Consider the following 23,119-nt stretch of genomic DNA (forward strand, 5'->3'; position numbering starts at 1 on the left):
GCAGTTCTACCGCCCGATCCGTAAGCAAGTCCTTGCGTATTTAAAGCTGGTTTCGCCCGTGTTCAACTAGGCGACTTGTGCAACGATCGCCGAATGCTTTACCTTGTCGAAAGCACTGTGGAGGTGCAGGCCAAAAATTATCTTTTATCACTCGTGCCTTCCTTGTCGATTATTTCTGTTTTAACCTCGAGCATGGCGCCTTCTGTGCTCAGTTTGTATCGGAGTCGTATCATGGAGTCTGGATAGAGGCCTTCCTTTTCGAAATAGTCTTGCCATCGGCGCTCGAGTACCTGCTCCAGCACCTTGCCCACATGGGATGTGAACGTGATTTAACGGAGGTGTTCGTGTCCGGCTACTTTCCCAGTTTCGGAATCAGGATGGTCCTGGCACATTTCCATTGGCGATGCAGCATACCAAATCCTCAGACTCGTTCCATTAGCAGGTAAAGGCCTCTATCGAAATGTCGTGTAGGTTGTTGAGAATCTTGTTCGTGGTGAGGTCTGGGACTGGTACCGAGCGGTTGTTTAGCTCGTGCACCTCAGCTGCCACTTTCGCCGTCGGGTTGCCCCCGTCAAGCCACGCGTTGGGTGACTCACCGTGCGGTGGGTGGAGCACCTTGGGGTCAGTAGTCGGTAAGTATTTGTGCTCCAGCTTCTGGAGCACGGCATCTTTACCCTAGTTATGCACCGCCATGTGCATCAACCTGGCGAGGCGGTCGCATTGGTGCTACTTGGTTTTAACCTCCCCAAGCAGGTGGTGTAGGAGGTTCCACGTTCTGGCGCGATGTAATTGTCCATCAACCTTGTAACAGATCTCATTTCACTACTGTTTGCACAGTACTTTGGAGGGCATCTCGATGGCCCTATTTAGCTCAGCCACTTTGTTGCGCAGTTTACGGTTCAGTTTCTGTTTCTTCCAACACTCCATGGTGGAGAATGTGGCCAAGATGAGGTGTGCCAAGCGGCTGTACATGCTTACTATGTATTCATTGGTCTCCATGGTTTTTGTTGCCGATCTGACTACTTTGAGAAGATTAAAGGTCCATTAATCTGTCTGGGATCACCAGACAATCTTTGGGTTGGTTTTATTAGAACCCGTTCGAATCCCTTCACTTGTGTGGCACGGTGTAATAACAATCTGGCGGGGTATCGACATCTCTATAATGTAGTGGCCACTGCCCAGATGGTCTCCGGAATTTTGCCACGCGAACTTGCCCATACGATTGTTCTTGGCGATAGTGAAGTCGGGTGTAAGCAACTCCTTGCCACGGAGTTGCCTATCCTAATGGTGTTGCCGGGGTCCGTGATGACTACGAAGTCGTTGTCCAGGGCTCTCTTGGGCAGGTCCCTACCCTTTACCGTGTCTCGGAAGTAGTCCCATGCTGCGTGCGACGCCTTAAAGGCGCCACCGATTACGAGCGTGCACCCGCTAGCCGCTGTCCTGGCAGGTAGAGGAGCGAGCGAAATTTCCCGTGTATGTGGTGGTGGTTGCTGTGACCGTTGAGCAGGAGCAGGCTGCCCTTACGTTGCTTGCTCGGTATGATCTCTGTAAATGTGCATTGAGTATTCATGTTTATTCGCTTGATCGTGTTTCGATATGACGAATGACAAATTCTAGCGCTAGGACGACACAGATAGGCACGAAGACATACAAAAGGTGCAATAGCGGGTTGTGTGTGTCATCTTGCGTATTTGTGTGGTCCTAGTGTTTCAGTTCTTCTTCATGTTCTACCAACAAGCCGAAAGCAGCACTCTCATGATACTAATGAGTCGCCATGCTTGAAGGGCGGTAGCAGATGCGATCAAAACACGTGGGAAATAAACGTTCCAACAGAGCCAAACAATTTCAAGTGGATATGAAATGTCTACGACTGAACAGTGCAGATCCCGATTGGTGGCTATTAAGACACCCCCGTGACGTTGTGTATCTGTTCCTCGATTGGGGTATATGTCAAACGTTTTAAGGGATGGAAGGTTTCACAATCTACAATAAATAAGTTTCCACAACCAGTTTCCACCACCAGTGCAGTTTCCACCACCAGTGCCATGACTTGAACACTGCGTGAAACTACATTCAAGGGTTTTTTGAAGTTCTATTCTGAGTCATACACACTTAGTCTGTTCGTGGATGCTGCGCAGCAGCCGAAGCCCGGCCCAAGCATGGCGTTGGTTTTGCCGTTGGGGTAGCGTTGTATCTCCGAACTCGCGTTAACGCGATGCACGTTAGCAGACAAAAGGTCTTTGCACCAAACAAAAACGAAGCCCCCAGGCTGTTGTGAGCCAGTGCTGGCAGTCGTGCGGTGTCCGGTCCGATGTGGTGTTCACTCTAGTTCGAGCCGATAGGAGCGGCAAAGATGACAGGAGTTTCCCGCAGGAGCTTCCAGGAAGAACATTGAAAACACAGTCAATGGCGGACGACACAACTTCAACGTCTAAAATGCACTGGTGACTGCTCATTAAACCCGCTCTTGACTGGATGAGTTTGGGACAACTTCTGAGGAACACCCCCCGTGCTAGAGTGTAAAGGACCACAGTATTTGATAGTCTGGAGCAGGGCGGGTTTTCTTTGCTGAGGTAATCTCGATTGCTCAGTTAGTTTGTGCTTGAACTGAGGTGCACTGGGGCCACCCTCAAGCCGTGTAGCAAAAATAATTCTCTGGAAGGTGACAACCCAGAAAAAAATGGAACGCTGCTGCACCAGAAGTGGCCTACGGCCAGGGAGAAGTTTTAAGATAAGTTGTGGGATTATCTCCATTATGCTAGTGAGTGAATACTGCAGCAGTATTTTAGGCGGCTCTGCAAGCATTTCTTAGGACAAGCTGTACTGTTTCAACGTAAGCGGCACCAATAAGGGCCACCAAAAAATGCCACGCGTTCTTCACGTGATTGCATTGGTTTCACACGCGGTGTGTCAGATGGTTCACTATCCCGTCTTTCTTAACCCAAGCCGCTGGAAACACAGGAGTAGGCTGATCTCAGGCCGTCTGGAGTTGCGCCCCTCGTTATTTCATTCGCTGCCACCGTGCATAATTGTCCTATGTTTCAGAATGATTGTTCTCTTACTGCGATTCGCTTCACCAAGATGACATATTTTTATGGACAGTTTAGTTTCAGAAATAACACCATATCAGCTCTTCAAAATTTTTTAGGTTTAATACGTATTTGTAGCTAAGCTAGAATATTCATGTAGAAAAGACCAGTCGCTAGAGGTTTATTGATTTCCGAAAAGAGCATGTCTAAAAACGCACACTTTTTGTCTAGCAGATTTTCTTCCGCAAGCCTGGTGGAATATTTTAAAATGTATAAAAAGAATACTACTTTAAGAAACGCCTTTCACACTCACTTCCTGATTAGGCAATTAGGCATACACTGAATCTTGGGGGCTGCGCGAATACAATGTCGGGTACACGGAGCAAGAAAAACTTGCTCCGTGGTCGGGTACTGGTTCGGGGGGAAAGGCATTCAGTGCAGCAACGCGGAGCACCCTCCCTCGTCCCCAAACTAATGACTTATTTAAAGAACATTCTTCAAAAATGATGTTCGAGGCAGTCGGCAAGGTTTACATCAAGAGGGGATTAAGGTTTCTGAGCCCGCCTCTGGGACAGACGGCGCCCAAACCCTAGTGCTTAGGAACTTGGCGGGGATGCCCGTGTCGGGAATGCTTCTTTTCTTCAACCTTCTCATGGCGCGGAAGGGGACACCTCCAGTTCTGTGGATGAGGATGCAGGTTGTAGCAACTCAGCCTCACAAATGGTTCTATTAGTGCAAGATGGAACCCTCTGCAAGCTCCCAACTGATTTTCTGTCTTCGTCAATGCACGACTGCCTTGGATAGAAGTAATCGTCAAAGCCTCAAAAAACAGCAACTATTGGTTCGCTGACTGCCTCATGTACGCTCATATTCTCTGCCAAAATGCGGCTGAAATATGTGTCCTGTCTTTTGTCTTACACGCTGTCTCTTGTCGGTTTTCCGCTACAGGCAGGACGAGACGCGGTCCATATGCTACGTCTGCCTAGCACTACTGGCCATATCGGTCTGTATAGCAACAGTTGCTTTTGTGCTTCATTCATATGACGGTAAGTTTATTCGTTATGCTTTTATAACGTCGCATACGGGGAAAAGATGTTTGTTGCCGTGTTTTTTTTACGGAGGTCATCTTTACATTTTTGAACGAGCCAGTGTCCTGCAGTTCAAAACATGACATATGAGATGGAAATTTTTGCGTGAAGCATGCATCACAAACAACGTACTGTTTTAATTATTGTTATTGCTGGGAGCACAGTGGCAAGGTTTTATTGCAGCCAAAAATTGCCTGGTGTGTCAGCGGATACCGTGCAACAGAGTTCTCACGTTCTACTTGTTTCTAAAGAGGAAAGAAAAGGCATACAGAAAAGTGTTATTGTTGTAACTGCGGTTTGCCCGCAGCTTTCATGCAACACCTGAGAGTGTATTTAAACTTTCTCGGTGTATATTGAGTTGCTTTGCTTCTGCACTACAATTGCCGTTTACATGGAGCCTCTCGGTGAAACCATGTATTCAGCAATGCTATGACGACCTGCTCAGTTTCCCATTTCCCAATGAATTTATATTTAGTCTATTTAGTATTATAGTCTTTCTTGCGCTACTTTGCCACGAACATTTTGTGGTGTTCAAAGTGCAAACAATTTTTCAAGAGAAACATACATACGAATAAGCGTCACAAAGAAACTTGCAGGACTAGGTCATACACGTCCCCATTTCTAAGAGCAAAGAAGACCTGAAACACAGTTGAGCAAAAGTGTAGCTACATAATCTTAAGTTACCAAGTTCTTAGTTACGGATACACGTTTCGTGTGGTTTTGCTGTAACAATAGCAAACGTAGGAATGATAAAAATGAATTTAAACATTAGCAAATGTTAGCTAATGATAGCGAATGTAAATGTAATGGCGCACGCTGGCACCAGCTCGTGCGAGATAAAAGCAATGTGAAAGAGGACAATGCTCGCGTGCTCATCCCGTTCTAGAAAGAACAAAAAAATGAAAATATAAGAGATGGTGCGTCAGCAGGGCAAAGGCGGGAAAATTGAACCGATTTAAACTACACAAATAACGTTTCAAGGAACCAAGAGAAAGGCTATGAGCACAACGAGTATTTTTACCTACTGGCCGTCACTTCTACCTCTGGAGACGCTGGCGCTGCAGTCGTTTTGACCTCACCCATCGGATCGCTGTGCCACGTTGTTGCGGAGTTGGCTTGCAGCGTGTGACACTTGCTTTAGGACGCACTTTCTAATTGTAGTGTCGAGTTAATTTTCGGCGTTCGAAGTCAGTTCTTAGTTCTTCAATCGTAATTTGACCTCCTGTGGTATTCGTAACCGTATCAGCTGCGCTAGACTTCCCGCAAACAACTAGAGCACGGTGGTGCATGCGCACCTACGCCACCGAATTTCATGTACGCGTACGCTGCAACTCGCTTTCCCGATCAACAATGTACGTCAGGACGAACGCTTCCCGTTCTGCATGCAGAGACGGTCTGACACAGCCATTACACACGCCGACTGTACGTGCACGAACGGCTAATGCAGCGGCTCCAACCGACGCAGGCGGCGGTAGCAACGCCTTGTCGCATTATAAAATAACATTGGTCGCGGAAAAAGACATTACACGAGGGCAAACGTAGACGGTAGTTTGGCGCCAAAATTATGCAATCTTTTTCCGCAGCGATGATTTCAAAATCAACGATCACAAAAAATGCCGCAGGTCCCACTGGTTGTCCAAAGATAGAGAAAAATCACAGCTAGCGGCTCCTCTCCCCTGGTCGTAGATCGGCTGGTTGCACCTCATATGTATTTAAGGACTTGCGTTAAAAGTTTTCCATGACTGCAAGCTTTCCCATCTTTTTAAAGTGGACCACGTCAGCCCGCACTAGACGTATGCCAGTTGGAAAAAGCCAACCCGGGGCTACGAACAAAAAGAGAATTTTTTTGCGCCTGGAATGTAGCGATAGCTCAGACACTAGGTTCATACTACGAGGCGGTTAGTTTTGATTCCGGAAAAGGCAAGCGTTTTTTTCCCCAGTGGCCAGCTTATCCTAATCTGCGCCACCGCTGCTAGCCCCGTAGCACTCAGGCCCAGTGGTGATGTTGCCGGTTGCACGAAGTAAAGGTGCAGGATTTGATTTCCTGAGACCTCTGGAACCACGATTCTTTGCTCAAGGCACGCACTCCCAACACGTGTTCAGGGTCTACTAGCCACTTTCCCATACTCTCCAAGGTTTTTTGTTGCAAAGGTTTTTGTTGCTTGGCTTGAACAGCTCCGCTTTTAATAATTGCGAATAGATAATACTCGCGAATAGACCGTTTTAGCATACTGTGTTCCGTACGTCCCGCTTGCACAGTGCCTACCACAGCCCAACTGGGACTGCGCAGGCGGGAACGGTGAGGGGTGCCGCACTCCGCCTGAATGACTGCGCGCATATGGCGAGGCGGGGGCGGCCCGTCAGTGGAACGAAGCCGCCCTACCGGAATGAATGCGCAAGTGCCCAGTCGGGTGACGGTACATACAGAACACACGGCCGCAATATACGGCAACCGACTGCTGAGGTCGCTGCGCGACCCTGCACAGCTGGCACCAGAACGTGCTTGTTCACGCGCGCTACGGTGAGCGGGTACGGAGGTAGAGGAGGATCAACACTTTATTAGCGAGTTTTAGCAGTCCGTCCGTTCCGTCGCGTACGTAGCTAGCGTGTGGACCGGGACCGGTCGGGCCACTTGGGCATTCGTCACGGTAGTGGGATTTGTTCCGCGGGCCTGCCTTCGCCATTTCCGCGCCTCCTCGACCTTCCTCCTCGCCCTTCCGCGCGCGCAGGCGTAGACCGGTTCCGGTGAACCCGGTAACAACGTAACGAATGAAATGGAGGGACTGCTAAAACTCTCTATTAACAGTGAAGTCAAGCGGTTTAGTAGGCGTGGTCGGCCCTACTCTCGAGGAAGAATACACAGGCTATAGCAGGCTTCTTGATTATCGATCGCTAAAATGACAATCGCCACGTAAACCAAGTCCCACATGAGAAATGGTTGCTATCATGTTATGAAAAGTTGTGTTAATGAATTACATTCGGAACGGTATTGCTAGCTGAGAATAAATATCTGCCTGACGCTAAAGATAAAGTTCCCAACATCCGACGTTCAGCAACTGAAGCCGGCTGCGTGCTGCAGGAGGGGACCCCCTTCTAAACTGCGTCTCCCGCTAGCTTGTTGAGTTTGGGTTCCTCACTTCTTCGGTTCCCAACGCTTTATTATCCTATTCTAACACCTCCTATTGCCGGAAATCTTTACATTACGACTTTTTGGCTACGTAAACATCCGCGCCTTTTGCGCGCTGTTGTACGTTCTTTACCTTGATGCTACCGACAGGTGCGCTTATTCAGTTAAAAAACCAAAGTAAAGCCAACGTTGCACATATAATTTCTCACTCTGAGGAGCTAGGAAAAAGTAAACAAAAGCATGAATAAAGCCGCTAGAAGCCGCTGAAAAATTTTGTTGATAAAGGGCGGGCAAGTTGTGGCAAAAGGTAAAAATCTCCCCCGTACAGACTGCGGCAGCGATTGTTAATGAAATGGAGGATCACTAAAAATCTTGCATCCCTTTTTCTAGCGACGACGATGGTTGAACGTGAAGCTTTGTCGTTGGGGATTATTTGGTTTGCGAACCCCACAATGCGAGTGTGTGCTACTGCGGAGGTATGCACCACTTTTCTAGAATACATTGAGCAACTATCGGGAGGGCGCTGTGTAGGCCTTACGCTTGGCTTGAGAGTGTACGGCGCGAATCGATACCAGTTGCGTCGCGTTCGCTTTGACCATGTCAAAATTGAGCACGCGGATAGTCGCTGGCTTCCCAACACGAGAGACCCAGGTTTTGTTCCTCCCACGGAAAGCGTTTCACATTAGAAGCATTGTAGGGGAGATGGGCGCGGCTTACGCCACAGTGAATAGATTTGATTATGCGGTTTAACGAGCCACGCTACACAGGCGCGCCGTAGGAAATGGCTCCGGATTAATTTTACCTACGTAGCTGCTTTAACGTGCACCAAATTCTCGAACATACGGGCGCTTTCGCTTTTCGCCACCAGCAGATTCTGGAAAATTGCAGATCATGCCAGCACAGTTAAGCATGTGGGTCCAAGCAATCAGCTAACGTTCTCGCGTACAGTTTATGATTGCCAAGCAATGCTTGCCGTAAGCGCGGTAAGATCAGAACTGAGCGACACGTTTCTGTCGCTGTTGCAAGACCTGTTACATTCGTTGCACACACATTCTGGTACATTAGGTAGCAAGTATTCCTTCATAAATTAACAGCGTACTTTCCTCAGCATCAGTTGCATTGTCCTATGGCGTTGGCTGACTATACGAGCTGTGAGTCTCAGTTGTAGCAACTATATATCTAGACGCGGCGGTGTCGCTAGGACTAAGCGAGTCGCTGTTTCCTTACACAAATGAGTCGGTCAGTCGACAACCTTCTAATGCCAGAAACAACGTGGAGGTTGGGACAAGGCCGCTATAACAAAAAAAAATTACTCGCCGCAGCATAAGCCCATGAAATGTGTTCTACGAAACGACAACGTGACACTGCATCTAATAAATGGCGTTCCTCGTAGGCTGCGCCACGTTATGTCATCGAGGCGAATACTGCAGCCTGTTGGCAATTATTTTCCTTTCATTTAATTTAACTGTGAAGGACAAATGTTGAAGTGAAGCAGTATCAGAAGGAATAAATTTGCATCACGCTGGCGGCGCCGAAGCGACATGAAATGTATAGGCTTGAGCTGAACACTGTAATTTATGCTTCCTCTTTTCTTTTTCTGAACTTCGCTGCCAGATGACGATTCCACCGAACCTGACGAATCTGCACCGGAGGGCAGTGATCGGGATGGAGGACCAAGGACTGGTCGCCCCGTTATCCAACCAGAGCGACGAACATCGACCGATGGTGCGTGCAGAAAATACACAAGCCCGCAGGAAGATGGAGTGATTTGCTACAAAAATAAAAGAGGGCTAGAAGCGTTCTACTTACCAATAAGATGACTGAATCAGTTTGCCGAGTTCCTCGTACGCGTTTGCAGGAGCGCAACAAAGGGGCAAAAAAAATTGAAAATAAATAGTCTTTTCATAACCTTGTAGGCAGGAGGCCTGGAATCGGTTATGGTGTAGCCTCCTATATTTATTCAGGATGTGTGAACCCGTCCTGAACACAGTGGGCGGCAAACACAGGCGACCGTCGCGTCGCACAGCTGAGGCAACAGTCCCCGCAGCGCTGATGATGATTATGGAGAGAAGCGGATGACGATCATAGAGGGGCTAAAGGTGGCCGATGTTGACGCCACTACAACCTACTTTGAAGGGGTTTCTCTGTTGATCTCTGCGTGACCCATGAACTGGTTACCACTGTTACTGGTGTGGTACTGAACCTGTAAGAATGCGGAGTAGGCTCTACAGTCCTACTAAGGAAAGACAGGCTCAGAAGGGGTAGCTGGAATATAAAGAATGAGGATAATAGGCGAGTCCAAGAGAAAATAGAATTTGCAAGAGTAGCAAGAGAAGTACGGAAAGGGAGGGCTTCCAAGGAAATTGTGAGCTCAAGGACGATAGTGGGATTGTAGAATTAGTTGAGAGTGAGCTGCTGAAAAGGCCAAATATGCAGTTGTGATGGCATAAGGGAAGAAACATACAAAGGAAGAGAAGAGCAGCAGGCAGTAAAGGGAAAGGGCGAGTTAGTATAGAACACGGTTAAAGGAAAATGACAGATTCAGGAAAATCATTGTCCACAAAAGTAAAAGAGGAAGGAGACAGAGGTAAATCGAAGGAGTGAAAAGACCGAAAAGAGGGGCTCAGAGGTCGCGGGCTATCGAAGTAGGCCAGGTTTAGTAAAAAGCGAAAGGCCGGAGGTAAGGGGAATCCTAGCAGAGAGATTATGAAGGGGACGCAAGGGAACTGCATGGTGGGAGGAAAATAGAGGAAAACTGTACATGCCAAAGGTTTCGGCGAGTTGCTATTCCAACCCGTACTTCATGCGCGCGAAAAAGACGACGGATGAAGCCCGCCGTGCAATATTTGAACAGTCTGAACATAAGGCGCATAGTGAACATTGTGAACAACATTGTGAAGAACAGCGCAAACTAAGTTCGCATTGAATTCACCCATTTTACCTCACGCAGGAGAACCTACCATATCGTCGGAAAACGCCATGGAGACGACGCCCCTGACTGGTAATACCGGAGCCGGATTATTTTGCACATTGTTATTTAAAATAATTCGTGGACTCCATTTATTTCATTAAAATAAACAATTTTTAGGCAGCAAATTAGTCCCTATGTGGAGTTTAACTTTACCACGTAAAGGGTATGCACGCGCGAGCGAAGAAAAGGGTCGGAAATCTTGCCGAGACATTTCGTACCGCGTAGGTTTGACTTTTGCTTGCCCAGTAAAAAAACACATAGATGGAATTTATGAAGGCACGGGAGATTGAGCATAAAACACAGTGTGGCAGTAAGGCTCCCCACAGGTCACCAGGCTAGATGTCTTCGTATAGGGAGGACTAACATGTAATGGGAGGTAACAATAAAGTGAAGAGTAGGTTACGTTCGGGAGCGCTGAGTAAAGGGACAAATACGGCTACTGCCGGTATTTCCACCATATGTGAGAAGCCGGGAGAGGAGGTTATATTGCAGGGTACTTAGATCCCGCTAGCGTCAAAGGACCTGTCAGAGTACATGTGCGGTATTACCCACGGGCAGCAGTCCTTACGTTTTGATTAGGCTGGAAGAGACTAGCCTCAATACGAGTGAAGAAGATTCCGTGCAGTGTAGAGCGTGCACTGTGGACGTTTGGCACCCTTACAGGGCGCCACATGGCACCATAGTTTAAAAGTACCCGTGGCTGTTTCCTAGAGCAGAAGTCAAAACGTAAACTAACGAAGACTCCGGGTGCACTTGCTGCACCTGCTGCAACGTCAACCTGCCACGTTCACCTGCTGCTGCGGCAGTATCTGAGTTCTGCAGGCTATGCCGTGAATGAAAACCGTTGTACTACTCAACAAAACCTGCCTTTGATGGTTTGCCCTCTTCTCTGACTGCTTGATTTCTAGGCCCTCAAATCCGGCATTTTAATGTTCACCGTTACCATTTTCACCCATTCAGACAACGTATCATGGTAGATATTACCATACTCTTGCAACTTTCCTGCGGGGCTGTCCGATAGATTCGCGCGAGTTAAACATCGAGTAAGAAAACCAGGGCTTGATGTTGAGCTCGTTGTTATAGGTGCATGATAAACGGTATAACGCTTTTGAAATTACAGATGAAAACCATAAAATGGAAATAACATACAGCAGGAGTGAAGTGCGATTTTCTGTTTCGCGCGTGTGCTTGAGCCTTAAGTTCATTCCGTGTATTGGTTGTTCTACAGGTGTGTTTTAAAAACGCTCACCACTTTGCCATGTGTACAGGTAGAGGCACTTTTTTATTCCTTCTGATTGCTTCTTTTGGCAAAAGGCGTGTGGTTCCTCTGCGATAGGGTAATTGCAGTTTGTCTATCTACAGTCTGGAACCGAACAAATTCCTTTGCGGTTGTGATTGCGACCAGCCCAGATTTTCTGTGGACTCAATTTTGGCCACCAGGCACGTGGTGTTCTTAAAAATGCTGTTATTCTTAACACTCTGCGTAAGCTGATGCAGCCTAATCACCAGTATGTGTGGAACCCAAAGGAAGAACTTCGGTTTATAAGCGCAAACATGCTTCATGTTGCCACACAAGCTTAGAAGTATGTGGGTTACAGAGTCGCCGGCTGCTTACAAGAATGCAACCCCCCTATATTCCATAGTAGCGGATTCTATTTGGAAGCATTATCTCATGAAACAAAATCTCACAAACAGTGGCGAAGTGAATTGTGAAGAACATTGTGAAGAACAACGGAAACTAACTTTGCATTGAATTCACACATTTTCCCCACACAGCAAAACCTACCACCTCGTTGGAAACCACCGTGAAGACGACGTCTTTAATTGGTAATACCAGACCTGGATTTTTTGCAGATTGTTGTTTAAGAATGATTCGTGCACTGCATGTGTTTTTAAATGAAATATTTCTAAGCAGCATACTAGTAAAAGTTGGACTTTCGCAAGTAATGGGTATGCACGCACGAGGGATGAAAATCGGAAATAGCGCGTCTTGGCAAGACACATCTTATGCGTACGTTAGACTTTTGCTTGGCCAGTAAATGGGAGCATATAATTTATAAAGGCAGGGGAGATTGAGAATAAAACACTGGGAGGTAGTAAGGCTCCGCACAGGTCTCCAGGCTAGACGTTGTGCTAGTGGGAGGACTAAGATGTAATCGGAGGTAACGATAGAGTGGAGGGTAGGTTATGTTTGGAAGCGATCAGTAAAGGAAGAAAAAAACGGGTGATGCCTGTCTTTCCGTCGTATGTGAGAATCCTGGAAAATAGGTCGTATTGCAGGGTTCTCAGACTCCGCTAGCGACACAGTACCCTCCAGAGTGCATGTGCGGTATTACCCATGGGCAGCACGCCACAAGTTTTGATTAGGCTGCAAGAAACTAGCCTCAATACGAGCGAACAAGGTTCCGTGCACTGTGTAGTGTGCACTGTGGACGTTTGGCACTCTTACAGGGCGTCACATGGCACCAACGTTTAAGCATAACCCGTGGCTGTTTCCTAGGACAGAAGGCAAAATGTAATCTAACGAAGGGTCCTTGCGCACCTGTTGCACCTGCTGCAACGGGAACCTTCCACGAGAACCAGCTTCTTCAGCGGCAGCTTAGTTCTACACGTTATGCCGTGAAGAAAAACCGTGCTGCTACCCAACAAAACCTTGCTTCGCTGGTTTGCCCTCTTGTCTGACTGCTTGAGTGCTGGGGTCTTATATCTAGCAATTCAATGTTCACTGCTAAGATTTTCACCTATTTAGACAATTTTTTACCGTAGGTATAAACATACTCTTACCAATTTTCCCCGGGACTCTCGGATAGATTTGCACGAGTGAAACGTCTAGTTATAACACCAAAGCTTGATGTTGAGCTGGTTGTTATAGGTGCATGATAGGCAGTATAACACTTTTGAAATTACAGACGGAAACCCCAAAAGGGGAGGAACATATAGCACGAGTGAAGTGCGATTAACTGTGTCGTGTGTGTGCTCGAGCTTTACGTTCTTTCTGTATATTGGTTGTTTTGTGTGCTCAAAAATGCTGTCCACTTTGCCATGAGTACGGGTAGAGAGAGGCTCTATTTTTTAATTCTGATTGCATCGTCTGGCAAAAAGGTGTGTGGTTGGTCGGCCGTACGGTAATTGCAGATTTAAGGGGGGGTTTATTTCATTAGAAAAACAGTAGAAACATGTTTTCATACAGACGAGGGTCCCAGATTCAACACACTGTAAGGTGACCCTCGATTATTAATGCACAAACAATTTAGTAAAAGCAGCAAATAGCCGTGAGAGCTCATCATATAATCAAATCAGTATAAAAGACAAGTGAAGTAAATTTCTAATGTACAGAAACTGAAAAAGGTGGCCTAAAATAAATACCAAAAATTATACAAACAATATGAAGAAAAGACAAAAAAGTAAAAGCATACGACAACATATGAGAATAACAATCATAAATACGAACTAAACAGGATTATAAGTAAATAAAAAAAAACTCTGAATGATTTTTTCAAAGCACGTAATATATGACGATAATTTGGCCATGACAGGCAAATATTCCGCAATGTGACAGCTGCGAAACAAGAGGTTTTCTTACCGTAATTAGTGCGAACAGTTGCCAATAAGAAGTTATATTACTTGAAAGTCTAGTGAAGCTTTTGCTTCTTAAACTAACAAGATCAATGAAATCATGTGAATGGTAACAGTGCAATAATTTGTTAAAAAATTTTCCCAAGTTGTAATTAAATACTGCTTTAATTGAGAGTATGTTATTCTCACGTCGTATACCTGAGGCGGAGGAACGACATGAAAAAACGTTATATTACGAATACATGAATTTTGAATGTAATGATCTGATGAAACGTGAGAAGAGCAAGCGTTTCCCCATGAAACAATGTCATAATGGAAGTGACTGTGAACAAAAGACAGCAAAGCATGATGCGGGAAAAAGCGCCGAGGCTCGATTAAAGGTCGAATGCCGAAAGCGGTTTTTTGCTTGAGATTGAAAAACTGAGATTGATATGCAAGGTTAGGGTCGAGATGAATGCCGAGGAATTTAACTCGGTCACATGGCGCAATTAAGTGAGGCCCAAGTTTTGTTCCCGGAAAACAAGTGATAGTTTTCTGACAAGAACTGAACACCATAAATTTATTTTCCTGGGTTAATAATTATGTTATTGTCATGACACCAGTTTACAACATTGTTAATCACTGCATTCAAGTTAGAGGTGATGAAAATATTGATTTATTAGATAATGATACGGTTGTCTTGTCCGCGTACAAGACGCCATGAGAAGAATTACAGCAACATATACATTGTATTGTCTGTTTAGTAAGCAACTTTTCAGAAACAATAATGCACGTCCGTTTATGCCATAAGCTTCTAATTTATTACACAAGATTTGGTGAATAATGGTATCAGAGGTTTTAGCAAAGTCTAGAAAAAATGAACCCGCGAAATTTCTATAGACAATTGATTTCTTTAAATAGTCAGTTCACGAAAGTAATCTAGGTTAGTGGAACGTCCAGACCGGAAACCGAATTGACAGGGGTTAAGTATATTAAACTTAGTGAGGTAGCCGTTGAGACGTTTGGAAAATAGCTGTTCAATAAATTTACTCATACAAGAGAGAATCGACATGGGGCGGTAATAATATTATAATAATTTATTAGGGTATTAATAATCGACCACCTTTTTAGAAAATGGGTGCCACTTTCGATTTATTTAGAGATGACGGAAAAGTTCCAGATCTAAATACAAGATTTATTATATGGCTGAGTGTATTTCCAAATAATGGGAAACGAAATTGAAATGGCGAATACAAGTGTTATCTAGGCATGGGCTCCTGTTTTTCAGTGCGCCAAGGGTAGACGGCACTTCTCCCGGCGTAAGAGGGAATAAAAAGAAAGATTGGCTAGCACGGCGTATACCAAGTTCCGCATTCACAGAGTGAGGGGTATTGTTAGAGGCAGAAGAAAAATAATCGCAAAAAGCTTCGGCAATTTCAGTTGGCTGATTTAGGTTTGTGGGTAATTTTTCGTATTGAGGCATTAACTGTAGTCATGTTGAGGAAGGTGTTAAACAGATTCCATTGTTTTTTGCGGTTATTTTCGTGTTTACCAAATTCATTGTTATAATAACGTATTTTTGCCTGTTTTAAAAAAATGTTTAGGAGGAAGCAGTATTTCTTGTAACGTATAGTTAAATTGGAATGGGATGGTTGCTTTTTGGTTTCTTTCGCATGCTTTCTAAAAGACCATTAGCAATTCAAGGATTAGTAGGGTAGCTGAATCTTTTTTTACATTTAACCGTAGTTGTGCTAGATGACACAGCTTTTACAAATGCACAAGAAAACTGCTGCATTGCTACTTCTGCATTATCCACAGAGTTATTTGTACATCTGTCAGTCGGCCATATAACGTCTCTAAATTATACTGAATCAAATACAGATGTAAGGTGAGAACTGCATTTTTCAGGCACGTCCGTGTCAAAAATAAGCAAAATAGAAAAAATATCGGTGATGTCTGTGTCAATAACGGCTGAAAAAGGTTATGGTGATAGGTTAGATAACGCATGGTCTCATAAAGTACAAGGACAATTGCGCACGCATCTGGTAGGTGAATATATCAGAGATTCGAATCCCAATCTGTATATGCAGCAAATGAGTTAGACTCGGTATCAAGCAAGTTAACGTTTAGATCGCCAACTACCAAAACGTCCATGTTTTCAAATGCTAGCTAATTAAGAATGGTGTCAAGGTTAAGCAGGAATTCAGCGAGAGAAGATGAAGGGGAACGATAGATGCAACCAATGACGAAATTTTTATTGTTATGTGAAAGGAGGGACTTATCTGTTTCGATAAAGACTGATTCGCAAAGGGTAGTAGTAAACGATAGATCATTTCTACGCGTGTACGAGATATTAGGGGAACTGAAAATTGCTGTTCCTCCATGGCTATCTGATGCTCGATTACAATACTCGTTTATTATGAAGGGAAACTGTACATATAGCTGTCAGAATCAGAAAGCTAGGTTACTGATACGCATAAGAACGAGAAGGGATGTTTGAGCGAAGCTATAAAATTATTGATTGCGTCGATGTTCTTCTTTAGGCTTCGTGCATTGAAGTGATTTGGAGACTGCTTGTTAGAAAGACGGATTTTTGCATAATTAGGTGACAGCAAAGCCCTTGGAGGAAGGTTGTCACTAGTTACTCAGAAAGATGCAGGACAGAGGATTATGTGAAGACCCTAAAGTCCCTCTCTGTCTCTATGCGAAAGCCCTTGCTGCCCTCAGTTTTTCTTGCCTTGATGCGACAGTTGTCGGTACATAGAAATTACCAGTTGTGTTCCTTCTTAAGAGCAAGGGCCTTGGAAAATTTTCTTCTTTATCTAATGTCAAATTCTCATTGACGAAGATAGGCACATCGATATTCCCAGAAAATCCTATGTTGATCGTGCACAGTCTTGCCTTACGAACCTTCCAGAGGAAGTCGTGCTTTTTGTCGCGCGAGAAAAAAACCACGATGATGTTTTTTTCATTCGTGTTTTTTGACATTGTTGAGACGCGATGCACGACGTCGATGTGAGGTACCTCAACATGGCACTCGATAGCGTTTGCCACGCTCTGCACAATGTCATGGCAGCTTTCACCTTCCGTCACTGGGGCTCCCTTGGTCTCAATGTTGTTCAGCCTTGAGTACTGCTCAAGTTCGCCCAACCTTTTTTCAAGAGCTGCGTTGCGTGCCGAAAGCTTCTTATTGGACGCTATCAACTGCGCCTGTTTGACCTTTATCAAGTCGTACTGTGTACTAAGAACGCCAACAGTCTCGGAAAGCTTAACATGTTCCCCGAGTCGCAGGTTTTCTAATTTAGCCTTAAAATTTTCAGCAAGTGTGTTGATCATAGAATTCAGCTTGTCTTGAAGCAACACCTCAACAGACGTAATCCTCAGAGCTAGCTCTGCGTTAGTAGGCATTGCACGGCAGAAAATGAGCACCAAGTCACCACAATCGCTGGGAAGAAACAATTGCTGCAATACGATAACCAGTAGTAGCAATATTTACACAACCAACCTGTATATAGAGCAGACGTGGCTTAGAAGCGTGTCTTGTCGCCGCAACTGCTGCACATTGTCCATCGGCAGACGAGAACCTAAAAAATGCCTTTGCGGTTGTGATTGCGGCCAGCCAAAATATTTTCTTCACACATTTTTGGTCACCAGGCTCGTTGTTGTCTTCAAAATCCTGTTATTGTTAACTCTTCCGCGTGAGCTGATGCAACCTCCTCACCAGCATGTGTGGAACCGAGGGGAAGAACTCCGGTTTACAAGCGCAAACATGCTTCATGTTGCCACACAATAATACATGCATGTGGTTCGCAACCTGGCTTCAATAATATGTCTCCATAGATTCCATGATAGCGTGCATTGTTAAAAACAATGTTAAGTGCATTGTTAAAAACAGCACAAAAAACGTCGCATTGAATTCACTCATTTTCCCCACGCAGGAAAACCTGCCACCTCCTTGGCGGCCTCCATAAAGACGACGACCCTGACCGGTACTACTGGACGGGATTTCTTTTGCAGATTGTTATTTAGATTTGTGAACTGCATGTTTATTTGATAAATTCAAAAATTTCCAGGCAGCGTACTAGTCAAAGTGTGAAGTTTGACTTTCGCACGTAATGGGTTTGCACGCTTGAGCAAAGAAAATAACCGGAAATAGCGCGTCTTGGCTAGACACGTCGTACTGCATACGTTCGACTTTTTCTTGCCAGTCAATGGGAAGCGTACATTTTTTAAAAGCAGGGGAGATTGAGAATAAAACACTGTGAGGTAGTAAGGCTCCGCAGAAGTCTCCAGGCAGGACGTCGTGGTAGTGGGACGACTAAGATGTAATCGAAGGTAACAAAATAGCGAAGAGTAGGTTATGTTTGTAAGCGCTGAGTAAAGGAACAAAAAACGGCCGCCTGTCTTTCCACCCTATGTGAGAAGACGAGAGAAGAGGTCGTATTGCACGGTACTAAGACCCCGCTAGCGACAAAGGACCTGTCAGAGTGCATGTGCGGTAGCCCGCACGGCAGCAGATCGCACGTTTTGGTTAGGCTGGAACAGACTCGCCTCAATACGAGCGAAGAAGGTTCCGTGCACTGTGGAGCGTGCAGTATGGACGCTTGGCACTCTTTTTGACGCCACATGGTACCAACGTAAAAACAGCGCCCGTGGCTGTTTCCCAGAACAGAAGCCAAAATGTAAACTAACGAAGATTCTGCGCGCACCTGGTGCACCTGCTGCAACGTCAACCTGCAACGAGCAATTGGTTCTTCAGCGGTAGCTGCGTTCTGCACGCTATGCCGTGAAGGAAAACCGTGCTTCTACCCAACAAAACCTTGCTTCCCTGGTTTGCCGTATTGTCTGAATGCTTGATTACTGGGGTCTGATATCTAGCATTTGAATGCTCACTGCTAAGATTTTCAACTATTTAGACAACTTTTTATTGTAGGTATGACAATACTCTTACCAATTTCCTCCGGGGCTCTCCGATAGATTTGCACTAGTGAAACGTCTAGTTATAACACCGAAGCTTGATGTTAAACCAATTGCCAATTATCCATGGAAAGACTGGAACCTAACAAATGCCTTTGCGGTCTTGATTGCGGCCAGCCCAAATTTTCTCTTGACACATTTTTGGCCACCAGGCACGTAGTTGACTTCAAAATACTGTTGTTTTAACTCTTTCGCGTGCGCTGATGCAACCTCCTCACCAGCATGTGTGCAGCCAAGGAGAAAAACTTCAGTTTACAAACACAAACATGCCTCATGTTGCCACACAATCTTAGATGTATGTGGATTAAAAAGTCGCCACCTGCCTTCAAGAATACGTCTCCATAGATTCCATGGTAGCATCTTTTCAGTGAAACCTTCATCTCAAAGAGCAATGGCTCACCAACAATTGCTATGTGCCTTGTGAAGAACGGCGCAAACTAACTCCGCATTGAATTCACCCCTTTTCTTCACGCAGGAAAACCTACCACCCCGTTGGCGACCTCCATGAAGACGACTACACTGACTGGTAATACTGGAACGAGATTTTTTTGCAGATTGTTTTGCAAAGCTGCGCATAGGTCTCCAGGTTAGACGTCGTTGTATAGGGAGGACTAAGACGTAATCGGATATAACAATAGAGTGATGAGTAGGTTATATTTGGACGCTCTGAGTAGCGGTACAAAAAACAGCTGATGCCCGTCTTTACACCCACTAGGAGAAGCAGGGAGAACAGGCCGTAGTGCAGGGTACTTAAACCGCGATAGCGATAAAGGACCTGTTAGAGTGCATGTGCGTAGCACGCACCGGAAGCAGGCCTCAAGGTTTGATTAGGCTGGTGGAAACTAGCCTCAATACGAGCGAAGAAGGTTTCGTGCACTGTGGAGCGTGCACTGTGGACGTTTGGCCCTCCTACGGGACGCCACATTGCACCAACGTTTAAACAGCAACCGTGGCTGTTTCCCAGAACAGAAGCCAAAATGTAAACTAACGAAGAGTCCGGACGCACACATGCTGCTGCAGGGGTAGCTGGGTTATGCAGGCTATGCCGTGAAGGAAAACCATGCTGCTACTCAACAGAACCTTGATTCGCTGGTTTGCCCTCTTGTCTGACTGCTTGATTGCTGGGGTCTGATACCTAGCAATTCCATGTTCACTGCTAGGATTTTCACCTGTTTAGACAACTTTTTAGTGTAGGTTTGAGCATACTCTTACGAATTTCCTCCGGGACTCTCGGATAGATTTGGGCGAGTGAAACGTCTAGTTATAACACCGAAACTTGATGTTCAGCTCGTAGTTATAAGTGCATGATAGACGGTATAACACTTTTGAAATTACAGACGGAAATCGCAAAAGGGAAAGAGCATACAGCACAAGTGAAGTGCGATTTACTGTGTCGCGCGTGTGCTCGAGCTTTACGTTCTTTTTGTATATTGGTTGTTTTTTTTATTCAAAAACGCTGTCCACTTAGCCATGTATAAAGGTAGAGGCTCAATGTTATTTATTCTGATTGCTTCTCTGGTAAAAAGGCGTGTGGTTGCTCGGCCATAGGGCAATTGCAGTTTGTCCATCCACAGACTGGAACCTAAGAAACGCCTTTGCGGTTGTGATTGCGGCCAGCCCAAATTTTCTCTCGATTCATTTTCGGGCACCAGGCCCGAGGTTGTCTTCAAAAGTCTGCTATTGTTAACGGTTCAACTTGAGCTGATGCAACCTTCTCACCAGCATGCGTGGAACCTAGGAAAAGAACTTATGTTTACAAACACAAACATGCCCATGTTGCCACACAATCTTAGATGTATGTGGATTAAACATCCGCCAGCTGCCTTCAAAAATACGTCTTTATAGATTCCATGGTAGCATCTTTTCAGTGAAACATTAATCTCATAGAGCAATGGCTCACCAACAGTTGCCAAGTGCCTTGTGAAGAACGGCGCAAACTAACTTCGCATTGAATTCACACCTTTTCATCACGCAGGAAAACCTACCACCTCGTTGGCGACCTCCATGAAGACGACTACCCTGACTGGTAATACTGGACCGGGATTATTTTGCAGATTGTTTTGCAAAATATTTTCTTGACACATTTTTGGTCACCAGGCTCGTTGTTGTCTTCAAAATCCTGTTATTGTTAACTCTTCCGCGTGAGCTGATGCAACCTCCTCACCAGCATGTGTGGAACCGAGGGGAAGAACTTCGGTTTACAAGCGCAAACATGCTTCATGTTGCCACACAATAATACATGCATGTGCTTCGCAACCTGGCTTCAATAATATGTCTCCATAGATTCCATGATAGCGTGCATTGTTAAAAACAATGTTAAGTGCATTGTTAAAAACAGCACAAAAAACGTCGCATTGAATTCACTCATTTTCCCCACGCAGGAAAACCTGCCGCCTCCTTGGCGGCCTCCATAAAGACGACGACCCTGACCGGTACTACTGGACCAGGATTTCTTTTGCAGATTGTTATTTAGATTTGTGAACTGCATGTTTATTTGATAAATTCAAAGATTACCAGGCAGCGTACTAGTCAAAGTGTGAAGTTGGACTTTCGCACGTAATGGGTTTGCATGCTTGAGCAAAGAAAATAACCGGAAATAGCGCGTCTTGGCTAGACACGTCGTACTGCATACGTTCGACTTTTTCTTGCCAGTCAATGGGAACCGTAGATTTTTTAAAAGCAGGGGAGATTGAAAATAAAACACTGTGAGGTAGTAAGGCTCCGCAGAAGTCTCCAGGCTGGACGTCGTGGTAGTTGGATGACTAAGATGTAATCTAAGGTAACACAAGAGCCAAGAGTAGGTTATGTTTGTAAGAGCTGAGTAAAGGAACAAAAAACGGCCGCCTGTCTTTCCAGCCTATGTGAGAAGACGAGAGAAGAGGTCGTATTGGACGGTACTAAGACCCCGCTAGCGACAAAGGACCTGTCAGAGTGCATGTGCGGTAGCCCGCACGGCAGCAGATCGCACGTTTTGGTTAGGCTGGAACAGACTCGCCTCAATACGAGCGAAGAAGGTTCCGTGCACTGTGGAGCGTGCAGTATGGACGCTTGGCACTCTTTTTGACGCCACATGGTACCAACGTAAAAACAGCGCCCGTGGCTGTTTCCCAGAACAGAAGCCAAAATGTAAACTAACGAAGATTCTGCGCGCACCTGGTGCACCTGCTGCAACGTCAACCTGCAACGAGCAATTGGTTCTTCAGCGGTAGCTGCGTTCTGCACGCTATGCCGTGAAGGAAAACCGTGCTTCTACCCAACAAAACCTTGCTTCCCTGGTTTGCCGTATTGTCTGAATGCTTGATTACTGGGGTCTGATATCTAGCATTTGAATGCTCACTGCTAAGATTTTCAACTATTTAGGCAACTTTTTATTGTAGGTATGACAATACTCTTACCAATTTCCTCCGGGGCTCTCCGATAGATTTGCACTAGTGAAACGTCTAGTTATAACACCGAAGCTTGATGTTAAACTCGATGTTATAGGTGCATGATAGACGGTATAACACTTTTTAAATTACAGACCGAAGCCGAAAAAGGGAAAGAGCATACAGCATGGGTGAAGTGCGATTTACTGTGTCATGCGTGTGCTCCATCTTCACGTTGTCTCTGTATATTTGTTGTTTTGTTTGTGTTCAAAAATGCCGTCCACTTTGCCATAAGTACGGGTAAAGAGAGGCTTTATTTCATTATTTCTGATTGCTTCCTGTGGCAAAAAGGTGTGCGGTTGCTCGGCCATAGGATAATTGCCAATTGTCCATGTAAAGACTGGAACCTAACAGATGCCTTTGCGGTCTTGATTGCGGCCAGCCCAAATTTTCTCTTGACACATTTTTGGCCACCAGGCACGTAGTTGACTTCAAAATACTGTTGTTTTAACTCTTTCGCGTGCGCTGATGCAACCTCCTCACCAGCATGTGTGCAGCCAAGGAGAAAAACTTCAGTTTACAAACACAGACATGCCTCATGTTGCCACACAATCTTAGATGTATGTGGATTAAACAGTTGCCACCTGCCTTCAAGAATACGTCTCCATAGATTCCATGGTATCATCTTTTCAGTGAAACCTTCATCTCATAGAGCAATGGCTCACCAACAATTGCTATGTGTCTTGTGAAGAACGGCGCAAACTAACTTCGCATTGAATTCACACCTTTTCTTCACGCAGGAAAGCCTACCACCTCGTTGGCGACCTCCATGAAGACGACTACCCTGACTGGTAATACTGGACCGAGATTATTTTGCAGATTGTTTTGCAAAGCTGCGCACAGGTCTCAACGTTACACGTCGTTGTATAGGGAGGACTTACACGTAATCGGATGTAACAATACAGTGATGAGTAGGTTATATTTGGACGCGCTGAGTAGTGGTACAA

The 23,119-nt window shown here is 45.3% G+C and overlaps 1 protein-coding gene across 1 annotated transcript in view; it reads right to left on the bottom strand.

The window, feature by feature from the left end:
- Window positions 1-435: 435 nt before the first annotated feature.
- The window catches only part of LOC144159760 (uncharacterized), a 125,952-nt gene continuing 103,268 nt past the window's right edge, over window positions 436-23,119 (bottom strand). The window contains exons 3-4 of the mRNA XM_077691453.1: window positions 1,266-1,381; window positions 436-675 (exon numbers count right to left, since the gene is read on the bottom strand). Coding sequence (XP_077547579.1) covers window positions 436-675; window positions 1,266-1,381 — 356 coding nt within the window. The remainder of the gene's footprint in view (window positions 676-1,265; window positions 1,382-23,119) is intronic.

This window comes from Haemaphysalis longicornis, unplaced genomic scaffold, assembly GCF_048455015.1.
Source record: "Haemaphysalis longicornis isolate Haplotype H1 unplaced genomic scaffold, Haemaphysalis longicornis Haplotype H1 scaffold_10, whole genome shotgun sequence".
NCBI classification, from domain to species: Eukaryota; Metazoa; Arthropoda; class Arachnida; order Ixodida; family Ixodidae; genus Haemaphysalis; species Haemaphysalis longicornis.